Below are 27298 nucleotides of genomic sequence, written 5' to 3' on the forward strand. Positions count from 1 at the left end.
AATCTCTTTCCCTCGTTCTTAGTCGAATAAAAATGGGGTCACTTCGTTCTAGCAACTGACAGGTTGTATATCCCCAAGGCTTTTAGATTTGCGCAAAAGTGTGTCAGCAGTGAAAACTAGTTAACCCGCAATACACAGTCACGCAGGGTGAATGTATGTATAACACTAACACGTGGTCGTAGGTGTCGTTTTTATTTTTGGTGGTAACAGAAGCTTTTACTTTGTGAATGGCTGTGGAAGAGAAAAAGGAGAAATTGAAGAGTGATAAGGAAGGGTGGTGAGTTTCAAATCTATAAAATTAATAGCGGTGGTTAATTTAAATAATTTGTGCAGTAACAAATTTTTAAAATATTTTTGTGTTAAAATAACAAAGGACATTTTAATATCGGTAGGTACGTATCTTTATGTACAAGACTATCAAACTTTATATTTACCTACATTTGAAAACTCGGTAAACACTTTTATTTAGTTATATCAGTGAAATGACTAACAATTATTATTTTATCAAAAATAACTTCATTCTAATTTTTTTTTAAATGAGTGAAACGCCAAGAAAGATAGACGCTGTATATTTTATTTTGCAAAATTCAAATATTTGTTTAGCATAAAATACACTTAAATCCTATAGGTAATGTTTAATTATTTTTTTTTTTAATGTTTACCGACGTGATCTGCATTTTTAATTTGAAATTATAAAATAATTTTTATCACAATTAATAAATTATTTGATATTAATTTTCCTGCAAGATGTACTATCTTTTAACTATATATTTGACCGAAAAAACGAAATACTAATTAGCGATGACAAAAAAAATTGAATAGATGAGTTACATGGTGAATTAAACTTAGACTTATTCAGAAAATTTCAGTTTATTTAATTATTTTTGATGCAAATTAATACATGTTTTAGTTAAGATAACGTAGAAAATAATATCTTTTACGTTATTTGCTTTAAAATTAAATTTATAGTTGAATAAGTTCCATATTTTTTTTAAATCAATGTTGACTGGCAATAGCTAGATCTAAATTCAGTAACTTTATAGCAATAAATATTTATAAACACTATATTATATCAATATTTTTTTGTTATAATTGAATACAAATGTACCAATACTACTTTTACAAACATTTACAAACTAATTTTTGCTGGAATACCTTCGGTACAACTCGCATAATAAAAGCGTAGATCTCTAGATCTAGGTAAGGTCCGGAACATTTTCAAAATTGCAAAAATGTTTAAAAAATTTAAAAAAATACCTATTTTATCTGAGTTTTTTTTATATCTTGGAACCTATGCATTTTGACTATTGAAGAGGAAAAAAGTTTTAGAATTGAATTTTACACAATATACTGGAAGTTAAAAATGTTTAAATTTATTACCGATGTTTAAAAATAGCAATAATAGATGAAAAAAAGGCAAGATAATCAAGTTTTTTGGATAATTTTTTAAAAATATTTTAATTGCTCTGAGGGCATTCTAATTTTGGTAAAAAAACTTTAGAGTAAAATAAAATAAAACAACACACCAATTTTCATTAAAATCGGTTCGATAGTTTTCGCAAAAAATTTTGAAAAGAAATTTTCGAATTTTCAAAATGTTGAACAGCCTCAAATAAAGCATCTAGATACTTGAAAATTTTTTCACATAGAAAAGACCGCTCAACCTTTCAAATGGTTTTTGAAAAATTGAAATCGGTTGATTAGGACGGCCACAGTAAATTTTTAAAGTCAACACTGTTTTTTTTATTTTTAAACAATTACATTACATTTAATATTTTTTTCAAAAATTATAATTTTATAGTATGTACTCGGAAAGACGCTTCTTTTTTTTTTAAAAAAATCGTTAAATTCCATTCATTGATTCTCGAGATATAAGTGGCTAAAGTTTATCGGCATTTACCGTTAATATATAAACAATTTAGCAATAATCTTTGATCTAGTGGTTTCGTTTTTCCGAGTTCTAAGCTGGAAAAATGCTCATACCCATAAGTTATCGGCAACATAGATAAATCATCGGAAAAGCTGTCGCTCGCATGCGCGAAAAGTGATTCAAAACATGAAAAGTGGGGAGGGGGCTTTCGCTCCGAGACTGAATTCGGAGGTTCAAAATGCGAAGGTACGAAAAAAATTGCATTATCTCGGCTTCTAATGGACCAATTTCGATCTTTTTTTTTAATTCGATGTCTCGCGAGCCAAGGAATTCGAATAACGTAATGCCAACTATCTAATTTGCACCTTTTTGTTATAAACAAAGTTTATTATTTATGCATTAAATATACTGTATATTTTACCCTATGCTATTGCATTTTTTCAATGCAAAATTTGGTTTACGTATATATTTCAACACTCTGAATATGAATATATTTAGTTATAACTATTACAATTATTTAAATACTTTTTATTTAAACAAATTAAAAAGTTTTTTTATTTGGAAATTAATTTTTTTTTAAATACAGATAAAATTAAGAAAAAATAGTACTATAAAATTATAATTTTTGAAAAAAACTGAATTGTAAATTGATAAATGTAATCTAACTGTTTTAAAATAAAAAAAGGGTGTTAATTTTAAACATTTTTTGTGGCCGTCCTAATAAACCGATTTCAATTTCTCAAAAACCATTTGAAAGGTTGGCAGTCGTTTCTATGTGAAAAAATTTTCAAGTATCTAGATGCTTTATTTGACTGTGCAACATTTTGAAAATTCGAAAAATTTTTTTCAAAATTGTTTTCAAAAAATTATTTTGCGAAAACTATTAAACCGATTTTAATGAAATTTGGTGTGTTGTTTGTTATTTTATTATACTCTTAAGGTTTTTTGACCAAAATTAGAATGCCCTCGGAGCAATTAAAATATTTTTAAAAATTATGCAAAAACTTTTACCTTTTCGGAAAAATGAATTTGCCGATGAAAGGAAAACGTTTTGTGGATGTAGACGCCATCCTAAAGGCATGTACCAACATCCTGCCGACAATCCAAAACTCACATTTGACACGCTTTTAGACCGTGCAAATCGTTGTATTGAGGAATTTTAAATAAAATAAATCGGTTTTGCTAAAAAAACACTTTGTTCTTATTTTTAAAAAGTCCTGTTTGGATTTCACCTTATATACAGAGTGTATACAAATTTGGTTAGAGTAGTAAAAAGTGTCGATATACAGTGAATTAAATATCTTTTCTTTGGAGCAAAGTGAACTGAATACTGCACAATTTAATCATTCTCATAAGGGATATTATTTGGAGCTACCTATAGTATTTTTCTGTATATAATTTTTTTCATGTTTGTGCAAATTTGACAATTTATTATGATTCTAACAAAAATGTATTCTTAACTAATTAAGAGAGATATGTAGGATTCTCAGTAGTAGCATCAATTTCTTCAGAATCATGGTCAAAAGCTTTTACCAAATAAAAAGGTTTCAGATACATGATTGATTTACGAAAAAGCCTGCTTTTAACGAGATATAAATAGAATACTTTTTTAGAAATAATTTCCCAAAAATTAATTAAATTATAAGGCTAATAAAATAATAATATAATAATGTTTGTTTAGGTAATTTATTTTACATAACACTACGCTTTTGTCGTTACCATAAATAACTATAATATACCTACTCCTAGATAGGAACACAAATAAAATCCTTGAACTTTTAAGTATTTATTTATTTATATATTTATTTCATCGTAAACATTTCGAGGTTAATTTCCACATCAAGGATTCTATTTACATATTCTAAATAGAAAAAAGCCAACTTATTTCCATGTGTACTTTCTCTATTTGGGTTAAGAGGTCATCGTAACTGTTTGAGACAGGGCGCCGAATGTGACTATGGTGTTATTGAATTTTCTCGAGTTCCAGACTTTCCGTTTATATCAGATTCATTTTCTGGGTTGCTTGGAAGTGGCCCATATTTTAAATATCTATTCCCCTTTGTATTAGGTATGACAATTTGAAATTTCTGGTGAAGGATACTTCGGACTTAAAATTTTAATTTTTATTACATGTAACTGCATTCTATAAAATCAAGGACAATGAATAAAAGAAAATAAAAATAACTAAGGGATACCGGCAACAATAGGTCTATAAATATAATATTTTATGGAATATCTTCTGTATATTAAAATATTGGTAATATTTAAGGTTCTATTTATAATAAACTTTTGAAAAAAGTTCAGCAAGTTTCTGCATTAGCAGAAAGATAATGTACAGAGTAATTCACAAAACTTTCTACATTCACACAAAATACACAACATTCTAAGTTTTAATAAATTTTGTTGCGATATCAGAGAAATATAAAAAACAACTCTCTTGCTTTTTGAATAGGTATATAAATCAAACTTGTTTTTTTAAATGGAACACTCTGTATATTTCCCACATTTTAGAATCCCTCCTATTTTTGACTACAATGAAAATGAATAAATCTTTACAGAAATTGGCATGGATTATTTTGTAGCAAATGTAGAACAATGTTGTTTTTGGATTTCACATGTTAATAGCCTGAAGAGGTCGTTTCAGAATTACGAATTATATTAATATTATATTTGTGCGCGCAATTATGTAAGTTGCATGTTGGCACGGCAATAATCCTTCGAATTTCAATTTTACTTTCATCACTTGTATAAATTTGTTATCTCCAGCTCCTAATTTATAAACCTATTCTATAGAATCATCCGTAGAATATCAAATATAGAGCGATTTTATTTTACAAATTATCTAATCATAAGTCACACATTTTAAATGAAGTGGATTTATAGCCTATATATTTTTGTAGATTCGGAACAAAGACAATATTAAGATAAAAAAAAAACACGTAGCAAATGCTGCAACAGTATTCATCGAGATGCATTTTCTGATGTACAAACAATTTTATTATTTTTGCCAGTGGCGTCTGTACAGATTTTGTATTGAAAATTTTTGAAGAAAAATGTAACGCCAGGGTAATTTTCTTTTACCAATCCAAAATGTATGTAGATTACTGTAATTTCATAATTTCAATGTTTAAAAGTTATTATCTTAAATAAATTATTGTTCAAAGTTACATAATTTTTTTGTCTCGTAAGTGGACCCATAAATTAGATGCAAATTAATTAATTTTATTTTTTTAAGCGAAAACCGTACGTCAAACGAAACAAATTCAAGACACCACATTTGCTCAGAAAGGAATGAGGATTTCAAAAATGATTTTTACTTAAATAAAAAGCAGTGGCGTAACATATTTTTCTTCAAAAATATTCAATACAAAACCTGTGCAGACGCCACTGGCAAAAATAATACAATTGTTTGTACATCAGAAAATGCATCTCGATGAATAGAAGGCGTGTACCAAATTTGAAAAAATATGTAGGCTAGGTAATACCAAAGTTATAATAATAAAGTTAAGTTAATAAAGTTATAATAGTTAAAATAATGTTTTTTCATAAAACTTTAGTACCCTGTAGTTCAAAAGTTAAGACTTTTAGGACATATGTTCATATAAAGTTTTTTTCTTAAAATGGACCCAAGAATAACCTCCTTAAATATTAGCACGTTATTAAGAAACACCCTGTATATTGAAGTGTCGAAAGATGCATTGTCAAAATTTATTCTACGGGATGGCAAATTTCATAATCCTAAAAATTATTATTAGAATTTTTAATATTGTTATTTAATTTTAAATTTGAAGGGTTCCAAAAATAAAATCAATATTCCATTAAGCAAAGTATGTTAACGCCGACATTTCCGACACGCAAACCATCTTGGAGATTATATTTATGGTAGTTTCGATGGTAAAAGTAGAGCACCGATTAAATCTCCTATTATTTACTTGTTAATGTTCATTTTTTTATGCACAGTAAGGACATAAGTGACCCAAATTTCTCCAATTTGTTATGAGAATGAAAACTGTTTTAATTCAATGCTTGGGCAATTACATTTAGTACAACCTAATTTTAGAAGACAGGTGTTTAAATTCACATATATTTTTTTTAAATTCGTGAAAAAATGTCAGCTTTCAAATGGCAATAATGCTATTCTGATTAAATTTCAACGATAAGAAAAAGATCCACATTTTTCGATCCGAAACAAGAAGTTAAAGTTTCGGTAGATTTTTCACATATTTTCAATTATTTTGCAATACGTGCACAATTTGCACTAGAAAGTACAACCTTTACAGAAAATTTTAAGCCCAAGATGGGTTACCTTTATCGTTAAAACATTGGCGCCTTCGCCAAAATTTAGAATAATTCCTGGACAAATCTCTTACAGTTTTTATAATTACGTTATCAGAAAAAATAATTTACACCAAAGATAGGTTTAAGAGGTCCTATGAATCAATGTTTCAATGGTATTTTAAAACATCTATATTTAAAAAAATGTATTGTTATTACAAAATATTAATTATGTATATGGGTTTTTAAATGAAGTAGCAAAAATGGTACCAGTGAATGTAGAGCCAAAAATAAGAGGACTGAAGTAAAAATACCTTATATGAAAGTTTTACATTTTAATTTTTTTCTTTAACATGAGGAATGTTAGAGACACGAAACTTGGTATGAGCATCTTACTAATAAGGAGTCAACTTTTCAATATTTGTTCGATCATTGGCGTATTTTATAAAGGAGTGAAACAGTCAATCCCATTGCACTATTTTATTAGACATTTTTTATATGAAGCAAATTATTTATTTAAAAATATTTATTGGGAAGACTGATTTATTGCGCAACTTTTTTACCTCTTGTAATTTTTCCATAAAACCGATAGTTTTGTAGTAAAAAAATTAGATGAGTCATCGTTCACTATAGGGGTAACTGCGAAAATTTGTAAAAATAAAGTAGGCGGATGCCATAACAAATAAATTGTTATTCATCATATTAATAAATTGACACTTTCTGCCAATAAGCTGGTAATTTAATAATAACATTAAGAATAATTTGCTTAGGTAAAGTTAATTATCTGAAATAAAATTTAATACAAACGAAATACAAGAAATGCAAAATTAAATTTAAAGAACATTCTCGAAATAATTTCCTATGTGGAAGAATAAAAGGACCTACTAGAGTATTTCCTACATTTATTAAAACTTGAAAAAAATATCCATTTTCGAAAAATTCAATTTGTGCAAAAACTATGAAATATTTTGCAATTTTACAAAAACGCACTTATTCTACTTGCCATATTCTGAAAGTTACGTAAAGAAATGTTTTTTCGTTTTAAAGATATAGAAGTTTTTAAAAAATGCGATTTTTCGCCGGTTTCTTGCAATAACTAATACATTTGTTTATCAATTGATATCAGGCTGGGTTCAAAATTTTTGTTATAAAAAGTGTTACTTTTGCTTAAAATATTTTTTTTTCTAAAATGTTCTAACATTCAGCTGATATAAAGAAGTTCTCTCAATTCTACGGAAGTTTTCCTAATTTTTATATATCTGTTTACTGAACTAAATTTTGGTACGTAAAAATATAATTTCATTGGACCATAAGTCATAAATACTTATTTGCACTTTAAAATTTGAACTTATATTTTTTTTAATCGCAAAATTCCAATATTTTGTTGCAGCTAATAAAAATTACTGGACTTATGCATTAGGTTTTAAGAGAGACGTAATAATATGAATCACAGTTACTTGTATTAATTTTAATGTAACCAATTATCGACAACAACGGTTTTTAAAAATTTTTGGCTGACAAATAAGTGGGTGTCAATATTATGAATTCATTATGAGAGGCAATTTTCCAAATAAAGATAATATGTGCAATATTCTAAATTTATTCAAGAAAGAAAACATTCCTGCAGTGGCATCAATAGAACAGTGGCATGACTATCATAAGAAAGGAGACGAAAAAGAAGTAAAAATTAATGGAAAGAGAAAAAATAGAGATTTTAAAAATAAAATATAGATACCTATATACATTAATAAATAGTTGCGGTTAAATTTCATATTGGTATTAGTGTAAAGTGATCATCCATATATAGGAATAACAATAGGAATTATGAGTAAATATTCGTGGAAATAGAAAAATGTACACAATATCTGTAGCAAAACTCAAATAGTATTAGGAGACAATTCTTATAATCAATTAATTACGTCACGATATTTATAGTAACCGCTTGCCGAAAAAATTTACATTCTATGTAAGTACAGTACCTATCTAATAAGAAAGATAAGAAAAGTAATGAAGACTGTGTGGTTTAAAAGTTAACAGTAAAGTCTAGAAGAAAAACAGACAGCTACAAAGAAACTAATTAATATGGAAAAGTATACACCAAGCAGAAATTCAAAAGAACTAATGATTAATGATTTTATAGACAGGACAGCTGTATACTATACACGGCTGTTTCTTGCCAATAACTTTATATCCCTAGCTTGAAATCATTTTCCTCGCTACAAAAGTGTAAAAGGTAAAATTTATGTTCGTTACTTGTCACCAGTTGCATGAAACTTTAGTTGGAAATTAATAATAACGTATAAAAGGAATATTAAAGTAGACAGCTATATCATTTACATGTATATTTTAATTAAAGTCAGAACAGAACTGAGATTCAGAAAAAAAATCCGATTGTTTCGAATGCTCAATACTCTTCTTTCATCCTGAACTGAGCAAAGTTGTTTCGAAACTAAAACACTAAACCTGATGCGTAATCGCGTCAGTTTTTCTTGCGTTAAGGTCTAACTTAGATGCACCAAGACATAATAAAACACGTGAACAGTTATAAGTTGTCGAAAGGTACAAAGTTGCGATCTCTCGTAGCCATCGACAACTAATTACTGTTTGGTGGTCATCATGTAGTTCCAATGTGGTACATCTTTAATTTCGTGGACACTATTTGGCATGTATTTCAATGTTGGTGTGGGTGGTTAAGGTTGAGATTTGATAAGATTGTTTTTATTATTATTTTTAAGTTTGTTTGTTTTAAAATTGATAAACAAGTTGAATTTTATGAAATTTTATCGGAAAAAAATTACTGAAATCCGATATTTTTGTTCTGGTGAAGTTACATTTCTCCTAAATGGTTGTGCAACTGAAGATCTACATTGGATGCAAGAGTATCACATTCAGACCCAGAAAAAGTGAATGTTTGGGTCGGAATAATACATAATAGGACCATAGTTTTTTGAAGGAATTTTAACACGTCCTCGATATTTACAATTTCTGCAAGACGATTTGCTGTGTTCAAACATAAACGATTTATGACTTCAGCAAGATGGTGCACCCAGACACTATTCCTTATTGGTAAGAAACTACTTGGACAATGTCTTTCGAGGAAGGTGGATGGGGCGAAGAGGATCAATTGAATGACCACCTAGGTCTCCAGATTTAACCCCCTAGATTTCTTTTCAGGGATATTAAAAAGTAAAGTAGATCACAAAATCCAGATGCATTAAAAGAACCCATTCGGACGGAGTTGCCACAAATAACTTCGGAAGTTCGAGAACGGCTTATTTCTTGTCTTTCTCACTTTATTATAACTGAGGATCGTTAATTTGAAAATCTATTGTAACCTGTGTTAAAAATAAATTTTTTGTTGTAATTTCTTTGGTTGAGTAGAGAATTACAAGACCTTTCAAAGGAGCTGTCGCATGGCCTACATATGTATTTATCCTTTCATTTGCATAAAATATATAACTAAACATTGCTTTATGCATTACGCCTGTATACTTATATTGTAACAGGTAAATTTATTATTTTAAAGGATTTTATGTTTCGTAAGGGTTGTTATTCGAACAATGAATCGTGTAGAGTTAATAGCCTAATGAATTATTCTTCTAGTTTGCTTTCACTGCTATTATTCTGTCAGTGTGTAAATCCCATTTCCTAACACAGTTAGTCGTAGAAATTTATTTATGACCTAAGTTCATTCGATTCTCCTACTGACTTATTTATTCTGTTCAACCCTATCAAATTTCTATTAATAAAGTGTTTACTTTATGAAAAATGTGATCTGAATGTAGATATCAAACGAGCGATGCCAAAATAAGTCTCGGAATCCTCGAATCTTAATTTTAATTGAAATAAATCACGAGACACTTAAATTTTAAAAAATTAAAAAATTATAAATATTTGATACTCACAGTGCGGCAGTAAATTTTGCCTCGAGAAATTTTTTAAGTGTCTCGTGATTTATTTCTATTCTTTTGCTCATCAAATTCAATAAAAAAAAAATATTAGTTCGTTGATATTTATTTTTAGAGGTCGCTCGAAAACTTTTTAGGTACACTACTTTAATAAAGTTAAAATAATTATGTGTGACATTTAGAAATTAAAATCCAAATTTTATTCGTGCAACTCTCTTGGTTTCGACAATGCCTATGTATTAAGGCGGTCCAAAAAAAAATTTATATATTTTTTTTCGTGTTTCTTGTGAAAATTTGTTAGTTTGTCATGTTTTAAGAGCTCCCTCAAAAAAATCAGCTCAAAAAAATTGTATTAGCTATGTCCTATTCAAATTTTGTTAGTGCAACTTTCTTGGTTTCGAGAATGCTTATGTATTAGGGCGGCTCAAAAAAAACGAATATTCTTTTTGAGCTGATTTTTTTGAAGGGGCTTTTAAAACATGATACTTACATATTTTCAAAAGAGACACGAAAAAAATATTCGTTTTTTTTGGGCCACCCCAGTACACACGTATGTAAAAGTTCTGTAGACTCAGAATATTTAATTAGACAAACTACTGGACATTGATCGAAAAAATGATTTTTAGGAAATAGTGCATTTTTTTGCAGTAAATGATAATAAAAACACTCCGTTCTATAAGATAAAATACAATAAACTAGGAATCCGGAATTTGAAAATTAATAATGATCTCCCGAAGGGGGAGTGTAACTCATTTTTTTAATTTTAATTTTCAAAACGATTTGGTACCAAATTGAAATACTTGGGACCTTTTAAGAGCACTCTAGCATTTCTCCTCTTTTGAGCACTCATTATTTTTACAAGAATCTTATATATAAAATTAATTTTCTCAGTTTTTTACATAAAAAAGTTATTGATAAAGCGAAGTGTTTACGGGAAATTCAATTTAAAAGCTTGTATAGCAGAATAATACTGCATTGTCGAGGTAGCAGTGACAATTTCTTCATAGCATAGCGAATATATTTTTTTAATTAATAAAAAATCAAAATTCATAATAAGTATTCAAACTGACTTCAGTTTTCCTGGATACACAATTTTAACCTATCTTTTAGAGACGGCGTAAATCTGTTTGAGTATCGGTTACGGTACTGTAAACCTTTTATTTTGAAAAGCTCCAGATGATAAAATCTAGAGGATTTAAGTCTGCCTAATACGGGGGTATCTGAACATCTTCCAAGCTATTTTTGCAGACAATATTAGCGTAACCATCATCTAATTTCCCTTGTAAAATGAGGTGTAGTCCCACTATGCATTAATACCTTTGACATCTATTATTACTTGAAAAATGTGATTTTCTAATATTTCCTGGTAAAACATGAAATCCAATAAATAAAAAGGCTTCTGAAGAGATGAAACTGCTTCGGGTTAAGGATAATCTGGGTAATAATAATAAGGATAATCGGGATAATAAACAAACTGAAGGAACTTTGAAAGGGACTTGCACATTTTAATATTTTCTGGTTTTTTGAATGACGAAATTAATATGAATTTTATTCTTGCAGTGCAGAATGTAAAAAGACCAACGCATCGAAGTTTCCCTATGGTGAAAGATATCACTCGGGGATTCCACCAAACGTTACTGTGGACGAGTTGTGTTTTTATAGAAAAAGAAGACCAGGTATGTTATTGAATTTTCATAGTTGCAATTATAGTAAGTAATCTCAAATATTGTAGTAGATGCATGGTCGAAAGATAACCTGAAAGTAGATAAAGGAGAATTTAAGTCACTCAAATCGGAATATAAAAGAAGATTTACAAACGTTTGGCAAGCATTTAATAAGTCAATAAAAGAAGAACAGGTAAGGAAAATCAATTATTGACTATTTATTTTAGAAATTTAATTATCTAAAGAGTAAAGCGCCTAGATTTAATCATTAATGCAGGTTAAGTTAGGTAACAAAGTGAATATGTACCTACGCGGGAGCGCAAATGGCTCCATCTGTCGTGCGGACTCCCAACTGTGCCATTCAAATGGCTACAGTAGGAAGCGACCTGCTAACTGCAGGTACTTAGTTGCACGACTGCCACCCACAGAGGGCGTAACACAATATTTTAATTGTCAGTGTTGCGAGAAACAACTACTCCGAGAGCTATATGCCCCTACCGGCATTGAATTATACTCGCAACACCTAGTGCAACAGCTAGGATCGTTTGTCAGTTTAACGGTTGTCGGTTGTTGTACCTATGACACACTGATGAGGACTAATAAGTCCGAAATCGGTCTGTGCCTGGTGGGTTAAACTGACTGACAAACGATGCTAGCTGTTGCACTAGGTGTTGCGAGTATAATTCAATGCCGTTAGGGGCATATATCTCTCGGAGTAGTTGTTTCTCGCAACACTGACAATTCAACAAAGTTAATAGTTATATAAACTATTCCTTAGATAAAATAAACACAAAAGGCTCGGATGAACTAGTGGTCAAACCTTACTCTTTATAAAATTACAGTTTATCTAGATGGTCTTTTAAATATTTCTGTTTCCTGGAAAGTGTAAAGGTTAACTATTTCCTGTTATCAATTTTCAATGATATCGTTTTTGTCACAGTCATATCCAGAAAAATAAATCAGGGCCGGAATACAAACTTATTTTCCTTTTCCGAATGACATGTCAAACACAAAAAAGACAAAAAGACTCTTTGAAAGTGATCTATCTAAGTCGACCATAGTACACCGTTTACAAGTAAGAATATCTTAAAGGTTGAGGAATGCTCGAAGAGCTACTATAAAGGGTATAACCGATTATTAAGCATATGAAAACTGTACCAGCGTCTAATGACCTTGAAAGTCCGATTCTAAATCTTTATTTTGTAGTTATATCCACTGGGTGTTCCGGTACTTGATACAAAAAAGTCCAATACAAACAGTTGAGCTCAAATAATATCAGTTCTTCGTATAATATTTTTAATATGGGCCTTCGTCAACAATTTACGAGCCCTCAAATGTGAAAATTAAAAAGTTTTTTTATTTACAGTCTCTAAACTATTAAGTTCAGCATGATGCAAATTTCTTGATCGATAATACATGCGTACAGCTTATTTTTCATGTTGTAAGTGAAACTTCATTATGGCCAGAACGCCAGGGACGGACTATGACCAATGGTTAACAGTCCAGAATTTTTGCATAGATGACGATCGCAATCTGTCTGTATCAGAAATAAGTTCCCTGAAGAATTTGTTAACGATAATACCCTCTTGGTTCAACTCGGTAAAACTAACAGTTTAGGAAATATTTGTGATTTTAAGTAACAGTGCATATCAACCGGCGCCTTCACCATTTTTTTTTTTTAAAATTAAATAGTACCGATGAATTTTGCTTCACAAGAAATGGCATTTTTAATTCCCATTACTTACGTTTCGACTCTTCTGTAATTTGTATAATAATAGCTAACTAATAAATGAATAAACTGTAATTTTTTGGTAGGTGCCATTTCGGGGGTTGATATAAAAAATCACCCCCCAACAATATAATTTTCGTTTTCTACCGATTTTAATCGAGCTAAAACTCTGGAAAAATCTATAACATGTAATTGGTAGACATTTATAAATATGTAGTTTCAACCTCATTAAGATATATCGAGTACCTATTTTCGAAAAAAAAATACGTTAAGGGTTGCCACCCCCATTATTCCCTAATTAACGAGGGTAGAAGTCTGAAATTAAGTGTCAAGGTGTTTTAGATAAAGAACAATAAATACAAGGTAAGAATTCTTTGGTATAGTCCTTCCCATTTCAATTGAAAACCAAAGAGCTAGGCAGATGTACCAGGTCCGGTCGCTATGCACCAACTCGGCACTGAAATATTTAAAAAACTTGTTCCCATATTTATTTAACCATACCGATATACAAGTCTGGTCCAACTAAACGTGGATGTGGTAGAAATTTATACGCCTAGTTGAAGAACGCGCGCACGGGCAAACAGCGCACAAACACAGCCACACTGGGCGACTGGCCATAAATTTCTGTTGTTGACAAACTGACTAGCAGTGCAGTGCAACAATGCGGAATTATTTTATTGTTGATGTTCTATTTATTAACTTTTCTGACCTAAACTGACAACCTCTCCTAATCCTTTCTTGGCAAGGATATGTTCATACCTTCCCGTTGGTTCTTGCCGAGCACTAATATATTTTAATGAAAATGTAAATGTTTTTTGATATGTCACAACCAAAATTTACCATCAATATAATAAGAATGTTTGAGGACATAAATAATAATTAAAATACGTTGTTGGCCAAATGAACATAATAGAAATTTTCTACACCTTATAAACAAATTATTATTATTTTTTACCTCTAGTAGAAAACTTGTTTAGGGACGATTATGAAACTCATTAAATTTTATTGCTAGGCATTTTTATACAAGACTATACTGATCTTACTTACTCGAAAATGACTACCTATTTTATTAAATTTTGCATCTGCATTCAATAGATTGCGCAACAAATTAAAGTAGACTTTAAAATAATATTCTGATTAACTATTTTAGGATATTTCCAAAGTTGAGCCTTTGAAATCAGAAACCTCGTTACACTTGGAAGGATCGCATGACTTTCAATCTGAATACAATGAATCATTTACTAGACGGACCCTGGAAAGTTTGACGCAACCTTCTGCTGTTTCAGTACAAATAATGGCTGATGGTGTTTCGACAAGGTAAGCAATTAAGGGTTTTTTTACGTCACACGATTAACGTCGATTGTGTGATTATCTTGACGGGAAAACTTTTATTTTCAAATTTTAAATTGAGAAGTCTCGGTTATTGTTATTGAATAAATTGTAAAGTAATATTTAACGTACCTTCCTAATATTAAAGCAATTACTAGAAATTCGTTTAAAGATGATCCAGTTCGTTGTTATTATAAATAAAAGCTGAGTAAAATACAAATTATAACAAAATGAGGTGGTTAAGGCATTATAAACCTGAAAATGTCCTCTTAACTTTCATTATCATTAGCATGGCGTAGCTATTGCTTTCTTATGGGGGGAGGGGGGTCCAAGAATTCGAAAATGTACAAAGTAGTTTTTGCCCGGACTTCACGGAGAAAAAGGCAGAATTCTAAACGCTAAGTAAAGTACTTTATCGGCATTACCGTTAATTTAGCAATAATCTTTGATCCAGTGGCTTCGTTTTTCCGAGTTCTAAGCTGGAACAAATTTTCATATACATAAGTTATCGGCAACACAGATAAATCAGCGGAAAAACTGTCACTCGCACGCGCGAAAGGTGACTCAAAATACGAAAAGTGGGGAAGGGGGGCTTCCTCTTCAATATTCTTCCAAAATGCATAGGTTTCAAGTTTCAAGATATAAGTAAAACATTCAGATAAAACAGGTATTTTTAAAAAATATTTTAAACATTTTTGCAATTTTGAAAATGTTCCGGATCTCGCCCAGATCTAGGGATCTACACTTTTATTATGTGAGTTCTACTGAAGGTATTCCAGCAAAAATTTGCTTGCTCCCTCTCACATCCACTTCAAAACAGATCCTGGTCAAGTAGCATAGTGGTAGATTAGTATAAGGATATTCTTTTTCTGTAAAAATTGATCGACTTCACACTTCATATATTTTAAATGGTCGCTTATTACATATTATTAGTAACTTGAATTCCTTTGGTTCGTAATCATTCCTTCATTTATCATTTCGACATGCGGGTGTAGGTCATTTTGGTCGTTTGTAACCTTTCTCTATAATTTTGATAGTTCATGTCAGCATGACCTTCCCCCGACTTAGATTTTGCTTCAAAGTTAGTTTTGCGTTTGGTATAAAATCATTTTCACATCTAGCATGAACTATAGCTAAACGTTGTCCTTTTGTATAAATCTTCGGAGCCCTTTGTCGTTTTCATCTAATCAAGCATTGTCATGTACGTCTCATTTACGTAAACAGTTGGTCAATTTTCTTTACGATATTGTTTTATTGTTCTCAAAAAATTTAACTTCAAATCTTGGATGTCATGACGTTTCATCATTAATCGTCGGTTGGTGTCCGTTTTGCGTCATCGGAATCAAAAGGTGTACAAAAGCTTACGCAAACTTTCCCTGCCCACATCTTCTTGGAACTTTTTATGGATACGCCTTAGAAGCCGTTTTTTCTAGACCGTACCAATTTTGAACCGTCCTTTGTCCTACACGATTAAATTAATTTTTTTATATTTTTTAAGTCGAGTATGGAGATTTTTAATATATTTCCCCCCCTGTGTATTTCAGTCAAGTTTTGCCTCCTCAACAACGCTGGTTGTCAGGCAATTTTGGTACATATATACGAGCAACCCTAAACTATATATAAACAAATAAATTTCAGGAAATTTGTTTCAGGAAGTTACTTTTAATATCAGAAGAACCGGTTTAGAAGTTGCCGTTTGTTTAATACCTTTCATGCTTCTAAGACATTACACCAATTTTCAGTGAATTCCCTTATGCATGCAGTTGATGTGAAGTTCCCCCATACCGTAAACATCGCCCGATAAGAAAGTATCGGCGCATCAAAATTAATCATCTTAAAACTTTCTACCTAATACGTTTTATCGATTAACGATGAATCTTAATATTATACCGTACGATGAGAAATATTTGTGTTTACAAGCCAAATGCAAATCTCTTAGAAGTCGGCGGGACTCCGTACTGCACAGTCACGAAAGGACTATCAGTCTTTGTGTATTCGTGAAATGTGTCTCACGTTACTTTCCGTCTTGTTGTATCGATGAAGCGTGGTTGCTAGAAGTTGTAAGTAATTCTGCTGTTTACTTGTATTTAAGTGATATTCAAACACGCGAGATACTATATAGCACAAAAGTATAGTAATACGTTGGAAAAAAAATATGTACTCTTATATTACCCACAACTGACAAAAAGTGATAAGATCAAACGGGAACATGAGTTATGGTTTCAATTACTGTCCCGCTTTTTTTAAAGGAAAGGAATTTTTATTTATAAATTATTATTTTCTGTTATTGTAATTGTTGTGTGACTAATTTATACACCCAGAGAAAATATTATGTTTTTATACTAATGTTCTTTTCTGGGGGAGAAAAGTTAATCAGAATAAAAAAGTGTGTACAAACTTTTAATGTCTTAGGTATCTCGAGAAACATGGTAAAAAAATTAAACAAGTGTTAGGTCAGACAATTTTTTTTTGTTATTAAGCTACTTCATTAGTGGAAGAAATAAGATCTTTCTAAATTTTCGATGTTTACTGTAATTAAAATTAAGTATTTTTAGACATCGGTTGACCATCACGTAGAAACTAGAAAATTAATAACACAACTATACACAAAAAATAATTCCAAGAGACCCATTATATCGATCCTACAGTCAAAGTTTATGACTCATTTATGAATTTTGGAGAAAAGTGAAAGTTTTGGGTAAAGAGGTCGCTCAAATTTTTTAAAAATTTCCAAATTGATTTTTAAAAAAAATATTTTTCTCATTATTTTATCATTTTCTAGGTTGAAAAAAAAAACTCGATTCTGAAAATTTCAAATCGATATTTTAATTTCTAAAGGTCACTCATAATTATTTTAACTTTCAAAGTAGTGTACCTAAAATGTTTTCAAGCGACCTAAAAATAAATATCAACGAACTAATAATTTTTTTTATTGAATTTGATGAACAAAAAAATAAAAATAAATCACGAGACACTTGAATTTAAAAAAATTAAATTAAATTAAATTAAAAAATTATAAATATTTGATACTCACAGTGCGGCAGTAAATTTTTCCTCGAGAAATTTTTTAAGTCAAAAATATCTAGAAAAATTAACCTGGTTTTTACAATTGAATTTATATTCAAAATCGAGCTCGAAATAGTGTCATCAGTTTTTTCTATCTTTCGTAGTTTCTGAAATCCTATCGAAAATTGGAAAATATTTCAACATGTTAGTTAAATAAATACCGTTAAAATTTATTCTCAAACTATTGAAGCAGTCACTTGCCAAATACACACAAACGAAGTATGGTATGGAAAAGAATACGAATAAACAGGGTGTGGCGTGTATAATCTATAAAAATTAAACTATAGCTTCCTGATGATATTTGTAATAGAAAACTCTTATACGAAAAAGTTCTATCTTCGCGAGTTTTTTTTTGTTAATTAAAGTTCATTTATTCAACGAAAATGAAGGCCGACCCTGTATTATTTATTAAAAACATTGGAAATGTTTTTATGCGACTCGGTATAGTCGGTATAATCTAATACTAGTAATACTAAAAGGTTAGGTTACATTGTCAAAAAAATTGTGCAGTCAACTGATTGTGTATTTGTATTCACTTAATTATTAAATATGTATTAAGCATTGTCCATCGACCCATCAGTGTTAAAAAGTGAAAGATTCCAGACAGAAGTTTTTATTTTGTAATTCCACGATAGTGACAGTGTAATTTTTATAAAGAAGTAAAAAATAAGAATAGCGTGCCGATTACATTAAAAACGAGATTCTTATTACTTACTTTGCTTAATTTTCTAGTTTGTGCACACTAGTTTTACAAGGAACCGAGAAAACAATGCATTTACTATTTCCGAACGTGTCGATATGGTGTTAGTGTATGGTGCAGCCGGAGAAGATGCGCTCACGGCGACTAGGTTGTACCGGGAACAATAGTCACAAAGTCACCCCCCATGTGTAAATACAATCCTACAGCTCGTTTAGCGGCTGTGAGATACGGGAAGCGTTATTCCTCGAGGAGAAGGACGTCAGCAAGTGAATTTTAATGTTGAAGATGCAGTGTTGGAAAATCTTGACGAGGACCCCACAATTAGTACTCGACGACTCTCACAGCAAATAGGAACCTCATCTCGTACTATACATCGCATCTTAAGGCGCCAGCTGTTACACCCCTATCATCTGCAACCAGTCCAACAGATTTTAGAGTTGTTTCAAAACTTATGAGCTTTGACATTCATATGCGCAGAAACATAATTCCGACCGTCGCCTAAATTATTCTACGTCCTAAAAACCTTACATTTATTATTCTCAGTCTATTTCGAGCTCTCGTAGCGTAAACAAGTCTTTGATCTGACAAATATCATAATAAAATGCTTCTATTCTTTATGATTTTAATATAAACAATAAAAATATATATAACGAACGTTCGCCAGTAAACTTTATTGATGCCCGAGCGCATTAGTTCATTTCTGGTTGTAATGTCAATGTTTTCACAACGTGCTTATTAGAAGAATTATGCGGATACGCTACGCCTTTCGCGCATTTCGCGGCTCATGAGATTTTGCGACTACTCTACCTCCGGATTGTGATCAACGAGTGCGTTTTTGCATATGATTTTTACGGCAATGTGCCAATCAAGTAGACTTTTCTGATTATGTTTGTGTAACAGATAAGGCGACATTTACCCGTGGTAAAGTGAATTTCCATAATATGCACATATGGGCCGATAAAAATCCTCACGCGATTAGGGAAACTCATTTTCAACATCGGTTCTCGGTAAATGTTTGGACTGGCATAATAGGCGATGTACTTGTGGGTCCTTATTTCTTTGAAGGACGACTAAATGGACCAACATATGCTGACTTTTTAGAGAACCGGTTGCCTGAATTATTGGACGATGAGGCATTACAAGTTCGGGCACGTATGTTTTATCTTCAAGATGAGGCTCCTTCACATAGTACTCGAGAAGTAACGACACTTTTGAATGAAATGTTTCCTCAGCGATGGATTGGACGCTTTGGTCCTGTGCCGTGGCCACCTCGATCACCCGATCTAACTCCAATGGACTTTTATCTTTGGAGTCACTTGAAATCATTGGTTTACAATACTTCAATTGCTGTGGGGGATGAATTGCGAAACCGTATACTTGAAGCTACTGACACAATTAGGGGAGTACCTGGAATTTGTGAAAATATTCGCCAAAATTGGGTGCGTAGAAATGGTAAGTTTTATTTAATTCTGTTCCATAATTTAATGGAGTTTGTTTAGTGCACGCAGTTGGAAACTACATATGCTTACGGATGTGGTTTTGTTTGCGAACGCTTGCAGTAACAACAATGCATTTAAGATAGTAATTACTATTAATTATTATAATAAGAAAATTTCAGAATTTTTTTAAATATTTTTTCTTAGCTTGTACTTTTGTATTAAAAAATTCCCCAAAAATTGAGAAGTACCTTTTTATCTTTCAATGACGATTTGTTTACGCGGCTGGTCTACAGCACGTAACTAAATTATTGAACTTTAAGTTACGAAAAAAAAAACGCAAAAATAGAGCTTTTTCGTGTAAGACTGTTCTATTACAAATATTGTTAGCAGGCTGTAGTTTAATTTCTATAGATTATACACGCCACACCTTGTATGTAAGTTTTGCAGAAGTTCGCGTATTTTAAATTAGTCAAATGCCGTATAGTGTGGATGACGCATATCAAAAGCCTGTAATCACTTGCCAAATATTTTACGAAAGCTAGACAAACGATTCATTATTTGAAATATTTTCAATAAGAATATGATTTTTTCAGCGGAAGGTACATAAAAACACATACACGATAAATGATCAGCACTTCAGGCATGCGGAATTGTTGTTTAGAGATACTTGAGATGTTTGTCGTGCTTATGTTTCATATACATATATACACACACTGTATACATACACCATGTCTCATAACCGGAAAATATGACTTCACCTAATAGTTATTTATATTAATATTTTATTAAAAAAATTTCCTGTTCGCAGTAATAATAACACCTATCATAATTTCAGTGAAGTACCAGCGCTAGACGCAATTTCTCACAGTTACAAAGCGAGACGGCCATTATTAAAGAGGCCAACTAATTTAAAACTCGAAGGAGATTATATCCATGTTACTGAACACGCTGAAAAGTTTATCGAGTATTTACTCTCAAGGCGGTCGGAATTATTAAAAACTCCCACAACGTTAAAATTAGAAGGAGATATGGAGATAAAGACTGAAACTAGGGAAAAATTTGTTAAATATGACGATTTTGAACGACCCACTCTCTGTAAAAAGTTATCGAACTTACATTTAGAAGGAGATTATGAGATTCTAACCGAAAAACAAGAAAGGTACCCGCCTTATGAAGTAAGCCGACGACCGCCTTTGACGAAAAAATCGACAAATTTACATTTGGAAGGAGATCTGTCTTTAATTCCAGAGTACAGAAGTCAGTTTGTCGAATATAAATCTTTAGAGAGGCCAAAATTAGCTCTTCCTAACAACAATTTAAAGAACGGAGGTATAGTAGACAATACAACAAGAGAAGCAAACTCCTTTGACAGAAAAATGCACCCGTTGATTCCCTTCCTGCGTGAACCAGACGGCAGAAGTCACGACTTTGTTGCTAGTCGAAGAACATCTGCAAGAGATTTGTATTCGAAAGGTGAAAGGTTCAGCAATTACGATACAAGCAAATCAGCATCACATCCTAATCTAACTTACATGTCACATGCAGGCACTGGCAATGCACAAGAAAACGGCACTGATGTAAAGCCTGAGTATAAAAGTTCCTATGTAGATTTTTATAAACAAGGAAGAATATCGCCCAGCGTCAAAATGATGAGGCAGTCCGAACTGAATTATTTGAAGGGTGACAATAAAATGGATGTACGACCGGAGTATAGCAGTTCCTATGTGAACTTCCCAAGACGAAGACCCCACGTGCCGAAGCCTGAATCTCACCTTTCCAGTGAAGGAGAGGTAAACTATTTATATAGGGTGTCTCAATATTCCGCAGAAACAGTAAAATAAGTGGATTTAAGTAAACTTTGCCCAAGTTGCTTTGTTTAGCCACTAGAAGGCATTAAAGTTGATAAAAAATAATTGTTTTTTTCAAATAACTTTGAAATGTAAAATTTGACTAAAATTTGGTACGTTAATACTTCCATATATAGGATGTTCCATCCAAGAAGAATTCTTCTGTAACTCTGTAACTATAAAATTTATAAAAAATGGTTTTAATAAAAGTCATGTAAAGAAAATATTTTTAGCTTCACAGGGTGTTCCATTTCGCGTGGGCGTTACATAACTTTGTTATTTTAAATGGAACACTTTGTATATTATTACGTTTTTGAATTCCTTGGTTAATATGTAGAGTTTATTAAATATACATGATGTTTAAAACTTACCGTTTTCGAGATAATCAGTTGTTTAAAAAAAATCACGATTTCAGCTCTCTAAATAAGGCTAGATAGCGTCTAAATCGTAAGAGTTAGAAACCTGCAGATTGCACGGTTTGTTTTGGCATAAATTACTCTATCTTGTCATCTATGAGCAAAACGTGTACGTTATTCAGACTTGGAAATACTGAGACCTACATTTAATAATCAGCACGTCCTTATGGCATCCAATTACACCAAGAGTTACTAAAAGTAGACTTTCAGCGGAGTTTTGTCAATGGGCACTTGAGATGTTAAACCAAGATGATGATTTTTTTAAACGAGTCATGTTCTCCGATGAGGCTACTTTTCATAAAAATGGTTTCGTTGATAGTAGTAATTGCCATTATTATGACACAAATAAACTTCACCAATTCCGGACAACTCATAGCCAATGATGGTCTTTGAACGTGTGAGGAGCAATTTTGGGAACCCATATCATTGGACCATTCTTTTTTGACCAGCATCTAATTGGAGCAGTTTATTTAAACTTTTAAACAAACACTTTAGAAGAATTGTTAGGCGACATTCCTTTAGCTACACTTGTGGATGTGGATGCAACATGATGGTGCTCCGCCTGATAATACCGCTGCGGTTCGTCAGTTTTTACACGAAACTTCTCCCAACAGATGGATTGGGCGCGGGAGACCAGTGATTTGGAATTCAATGTGTCCAGATATGACAAGTTGAGACTTTTTATGGGGATTTATAAAAAGCAAAGTTTAAGTTACACCACCAACTACTGCGGAAGATATGTGGCAGCGCATTTCAAGAAATTACGCTGACCAATGTTGAACAGTCTTTTAAAAACTGAATTCGTTTGTGTATTAATAAAAATGGAGGACACTTCGAGCAATTGATGTAAATCAGCGGTCTGTGTATGTCATTTTATGAAATAATCTGTTTATAATTTTGTCGGGGTCTATGTTGTAGCTTCTTTTTTTTTCTCATAAACATTAAGGGTTTGTTAAAGACATCTTCGAGAAAAGGGCCAGTTTCAAGTTAACAAAGGTAATGTCGGATGTCCCCTCGTCAAGATTGTGGCAGCGGAAATTCTATAAATTATAGAAGAGAACCCGGCAACCAGATTAATACAGAGGCAGAATATAGATTCCATAAGTACAATGAATGGTAATCTCTAAAAGACTAAATTCATCTTTTTCATGTTCAACCAATTCGCTCTTCATTTCTGGCAGATCATTCGCCATAGAGAGCCATATAGAGCTGGAGATATAAACTTCTACAAGAAAATTCTTATCCTGGAAGAATCGTGTTTTGCGAAAAGTGGGATGAAAATCCCCATGTCGTTATGGAAAGGCATATTCAGCTCGAATTTACATAGTATAAACGCATGGATTGGTTTTATCAGTAACTTTCTGCTTAGTCCAATCAGATTATCAAATCGTTTCGATGGCAATAGTTGTGTAGATTTTCACTTGGTCACCACGTTCACCTGACTTAAATCCCTGTGATTTTTTTATTCGAGGGGCTCTTAAAACAGAAAGTGTACTTTGTAAGTATTGATAGTGAGAGAAAATTGTTGAATAAGGTTCAAGATGCTGTTCACAATTTACAGAATGAAGGAATACTGAGGATAATGCTTTCTATTTCATCCGTAGAATTAATTTAGATATTACAGAAAATGGCAGACATATTGAACAGTTCTTATCATCCTGTAGCATGATTCGTGGCAAAATTATGAGCAGATTAGGTCAAGTGAGGGGGTATTTGTCACAGTCCTGTTAATCCAGTTACTTCGTTTACTATGTCATAAAGTGACATCTATATGGAAGTATTAGTGTACCAAATTTCAATTGCCCTATAGTGGGTAAGCGAAGCAACATAGAATAGAGGTAAGTTTAGTTAAATCTGTTTATTTTGATCAGCACGAAATTGTGGTAGCTCCATACATAGGTACGGAAAGTTGGGACACTCTGTATGTTTAGTGATAAGGTATGTCTGTCCGTTAGTACTACTAATGTTTATTGAAAATATGATAGTAAAGTTATTGCAGATTTGAAAAGATCAGATATTGCTTGTGCACAAGTGGAACTAGATTTGGTACATTTTAAATGAATTTAAAAGAATAAAACAATGCGTTTAATATTCTACAAGTGTGCAGCTAATTCACATTCCCAGAAATACTACGAGACAACTAGTCATCTTTTTAAATTATAAATTTTTAATAAATTTAATTTAATAATTTAATTAATTTTTAAATTATTAATAATTAATTAATCAAATTAATTAGTTAATTAATTTTTAAATTATAAATAAACAAACGAATTTTACAGGAAACTCATAAACACAACATAAAAAAAACAACATCAACAATATCAACAATCAAAGACAACAGTTATTCAGTCTATGGAGAACATACAAAGATATACTCGTACCTCCAATTTTTTGCATAGATCCATCTGAATACTTACTCACATTTTTAATATAGATCACCGGTGGATATCTGTTCAATGTTTTTTTATTGAGATACTATCTTTAATCTTTGCTGCATTCTAATCTAGAACAAAGTTTAGTTAGGTACTCTTAAGTGACAACAATGATGATTTGTCTTGGTTATTAAACCGTAATGAAAAATATGTGTAGTTTGTAGAAGTAGAAATTTGGATAACAACGTAAAAATATGAACGGACACCCACAATGGTTCGATAAAATTTTACCTTCGAAATGAGTAATATACATGATATTTTTAAAATATGTTACCTAATAGAAACAGAACAGATAAAATATAATTTTTAAGTAAAAAGTTTAGTTGTAATAATATGTAGTAGAATCAGATCTACTTGTTTAGAGTATTACAAGATTGCACTCGTTATAAATTCATAAGATTTAATTCATTATTAAATACGATTTCATCTACACTGACGTTTGCAGCGCGATCTAATGACAGTAGGGAATTGTATGTAAATGGACTTTACCTTTCTTGAATAATTAGTAAACAATTAGAAAGTTATTTAATGAAGAAACACTTTACATTCCCTTAGACTTACCACATCACTGAAAAAAGCGAAAAATACTACCCACATACTCACATACCGAGAACCGAAACGTGTAAGAGGGAGCCAGAATTAAAGCTAGAAGGACATTTCGAATGCCAACCCGAATACAGAAAGGCATACATTGACTACTTAATTAGGGAAAGGAAACCCCCTGCATCTCGGAGAAGGGCCTTCGCGGTAGTGGATACTAATGGGGATGCATCCGATTTGACTAAAGATGACACAAGGTAAGAATAATCCACTAAATTTCCATTTTATAGTGGAAAGTGCAAAGTATACTTTTATGATTCGTAGCGTGAAACTATAATTATAAATATCAGAACCGTAGACTCCAAGCCACGTGACTGCCGAGCTTAGGCAACCAACAATACACCACTGGTACTGTCAAATAAAAATCCCTAAATCTTAGCGTCGCCAATATTGATGATTAGCTTATCTTAACGCTACGGGTCATAAACGTATGCTTTGCAACCTTGATAAATAAATATTTCTTTTGTGTTTATAAGCATATACAGCTATGCAGTTCAGTAAGTGCAATTTCCGTGGTACTCAAAACTACGTATGAATACAGAAAAAGTATTCCATCCATGAATACATAATATTCTGTTGGAATAAAAGTAAGATTACTTGAATCCAGAATACTTGTATTCAATATTCACATTATACGAATACAATGCTGAGTACTTAGGTTAGAAGTTGAAAACAAAAAGAAACTATTGCTGCATCAACGTGTGATATCAGAGATATCATAATTAGTTATGACAACGTTTTACCAGAATACTCTAAATATAATATAGAGACATAAAATGATTCTCGAGTATTCATTAGTAGTTGGGTATTCATGAATACTTTTCTGTGTACTGAATCCTGAATACCCTAAAAATGAATGAACATGAATACTGAATGTATTCAATACTCAAAACTGATTTCATCAATATGGTATCGAATACTACTCATGAATACATTATACTCGACTAATACTCAGCTATGTACTCGTACTTAGCAGAAGTAAATTGTAAACTTTGCAAGGTATAAATACCGGTTGTTTACATATTATTTTCTTCAGTGAAACAGATACGGTTCGAGAAAACGAAGGGCTCACTCTACAAGTGCCCACCGGATCAAAATCAAACGCACAGGCTTCAGCTGCTTCTAAAGACTCCTCCTCTTACGCATCTAGTATCCGTTCGTCACCGAGATTATCGACAGGCGTTCAACGAAACAGAAAACTTTCGCAAATCGAGACGAAGGTTTTCGGTCCAAAAACTAGGGAATCCGTTACACCGTCACCAATTTTACGGCACGGAAGGGAAAACCAGTTAAAACCGATAAGAGATTCCTCTCCTCGACCTTCAAAAGAACACTCACCAAGATTTTCTACGACTAGGAATTCAGACCTAAATAAAGAAGTATCTTCACCCGACGATCGTAAGTGGAGCGCTTCTGTCGAATCAGATGCGGCTTTTCTGGTTTTGGACGAAAAAGTGCCCAGCAAGAGAGTAGCTGCCAATAATTTATATAAGGAACAGAAGTGGATGCCTTCCTGGAAGTACTAAACTACATATTTCTTTATGCCTTTTCTGTATATTTTTAATTATATCTTGTTTAGTGAAAATATAGAATGGCATGTTATTTTTATAGAGTTTGGATATGCGGCTCGTAGAGAGTCCTACTCGTTTCACTTTCTCAGTTTCCATTGTAGCTGTTTACTAGTTTTTGGCCTTTTTGAAGGATGTTCAACCACAGACACATTTGTCCCCTAAACCAGTACCTGAATGGGGTATCTAGTTATAAGGCGTAGCATATTATGATAAATATTTTGATGGCATGAAGAATGTTATTTATTGCTCGAGTCCAACTTACTGCTTTTGTTATTCATAATAATTCGCGGTTACAAAAAAATAACAGGGTTTTTAAGAATTTCATAATTATTAAGTACCTAGCACTTACTTTAATTTTCCAAAATACGTCCCTGTCTAGATTTATCTGCGTGTAATTGTTTACTTCGTTGGAATATGTAAAGTGACTGCAGTGCAGTTCACCTAAATGAAGT

General features: G+C 31.7%; 1 protein-coding gene across 1 annotated transcript; it reads left to right on the forward strand.

The window, feature by feature from the left end:
• The first annotated feature begins 227 nt into the window (after positions 1-227).
• Positions 228-26801, forward strand: LOC108905189. Its single transcript, XM_023455370.1, has 7 exons — positions 228-277; positions 11614-11750; positions 11789-11910; positions 14597-14763; positions 20816-21770; positions 25231-25472; positions 26312-26801. The coding sequence occupies exons 1-7, from the start codon at positions 228-230 to the stop codon at positions 26799-26801; spliced, it is 2163 nt and encodes a 720-aa protein (XP_023311138.1).
• Positions 26802-27298: the final 497 nt, after the last annotated feature.

Source organism: Anoplophora glabripennis, unplaced genomic scaffold, assembly GCF_000390285.2.
Source record: "Anoplophora glabripennis isolate ALB-LARVAE unplaced genomic scaffold, Agla_2.0 scaffold68, whole genome shotgun sequence".
Classification (NCBI taxonomy): Eukaryota; Metazoa; Arthropoda; class Insecta; order Coleoptera; family Cerambycidae; genus Anoplophora; species Anoplophora glabripennis.

Excerpts from the sequence above, each read along its gene's own strand:
- LOC108905189 (XM_023455370.1), top strand. The coding sequence starts at position 228 with ATGGCTGTGGAAGAGAAAAAGGAGAAATTGAAGAGTGATAAGGAAGGG. Across the intron at positions 278-11,613 it reads AAGAGTGATAAGGAAGGGTG|TGCAGAATGTAAAAAGACCA; the intron begins GTGAGTTTCAAA and ends TTATTCTTGCAG. Across the intron at positions 11,751-11,788 it reads TATGTTATTGAATTTTCATA|ATGCATGGTCGAAAGATAAC; the intron begins GTTGCAATTATA and ends ATATTGTAGTAG.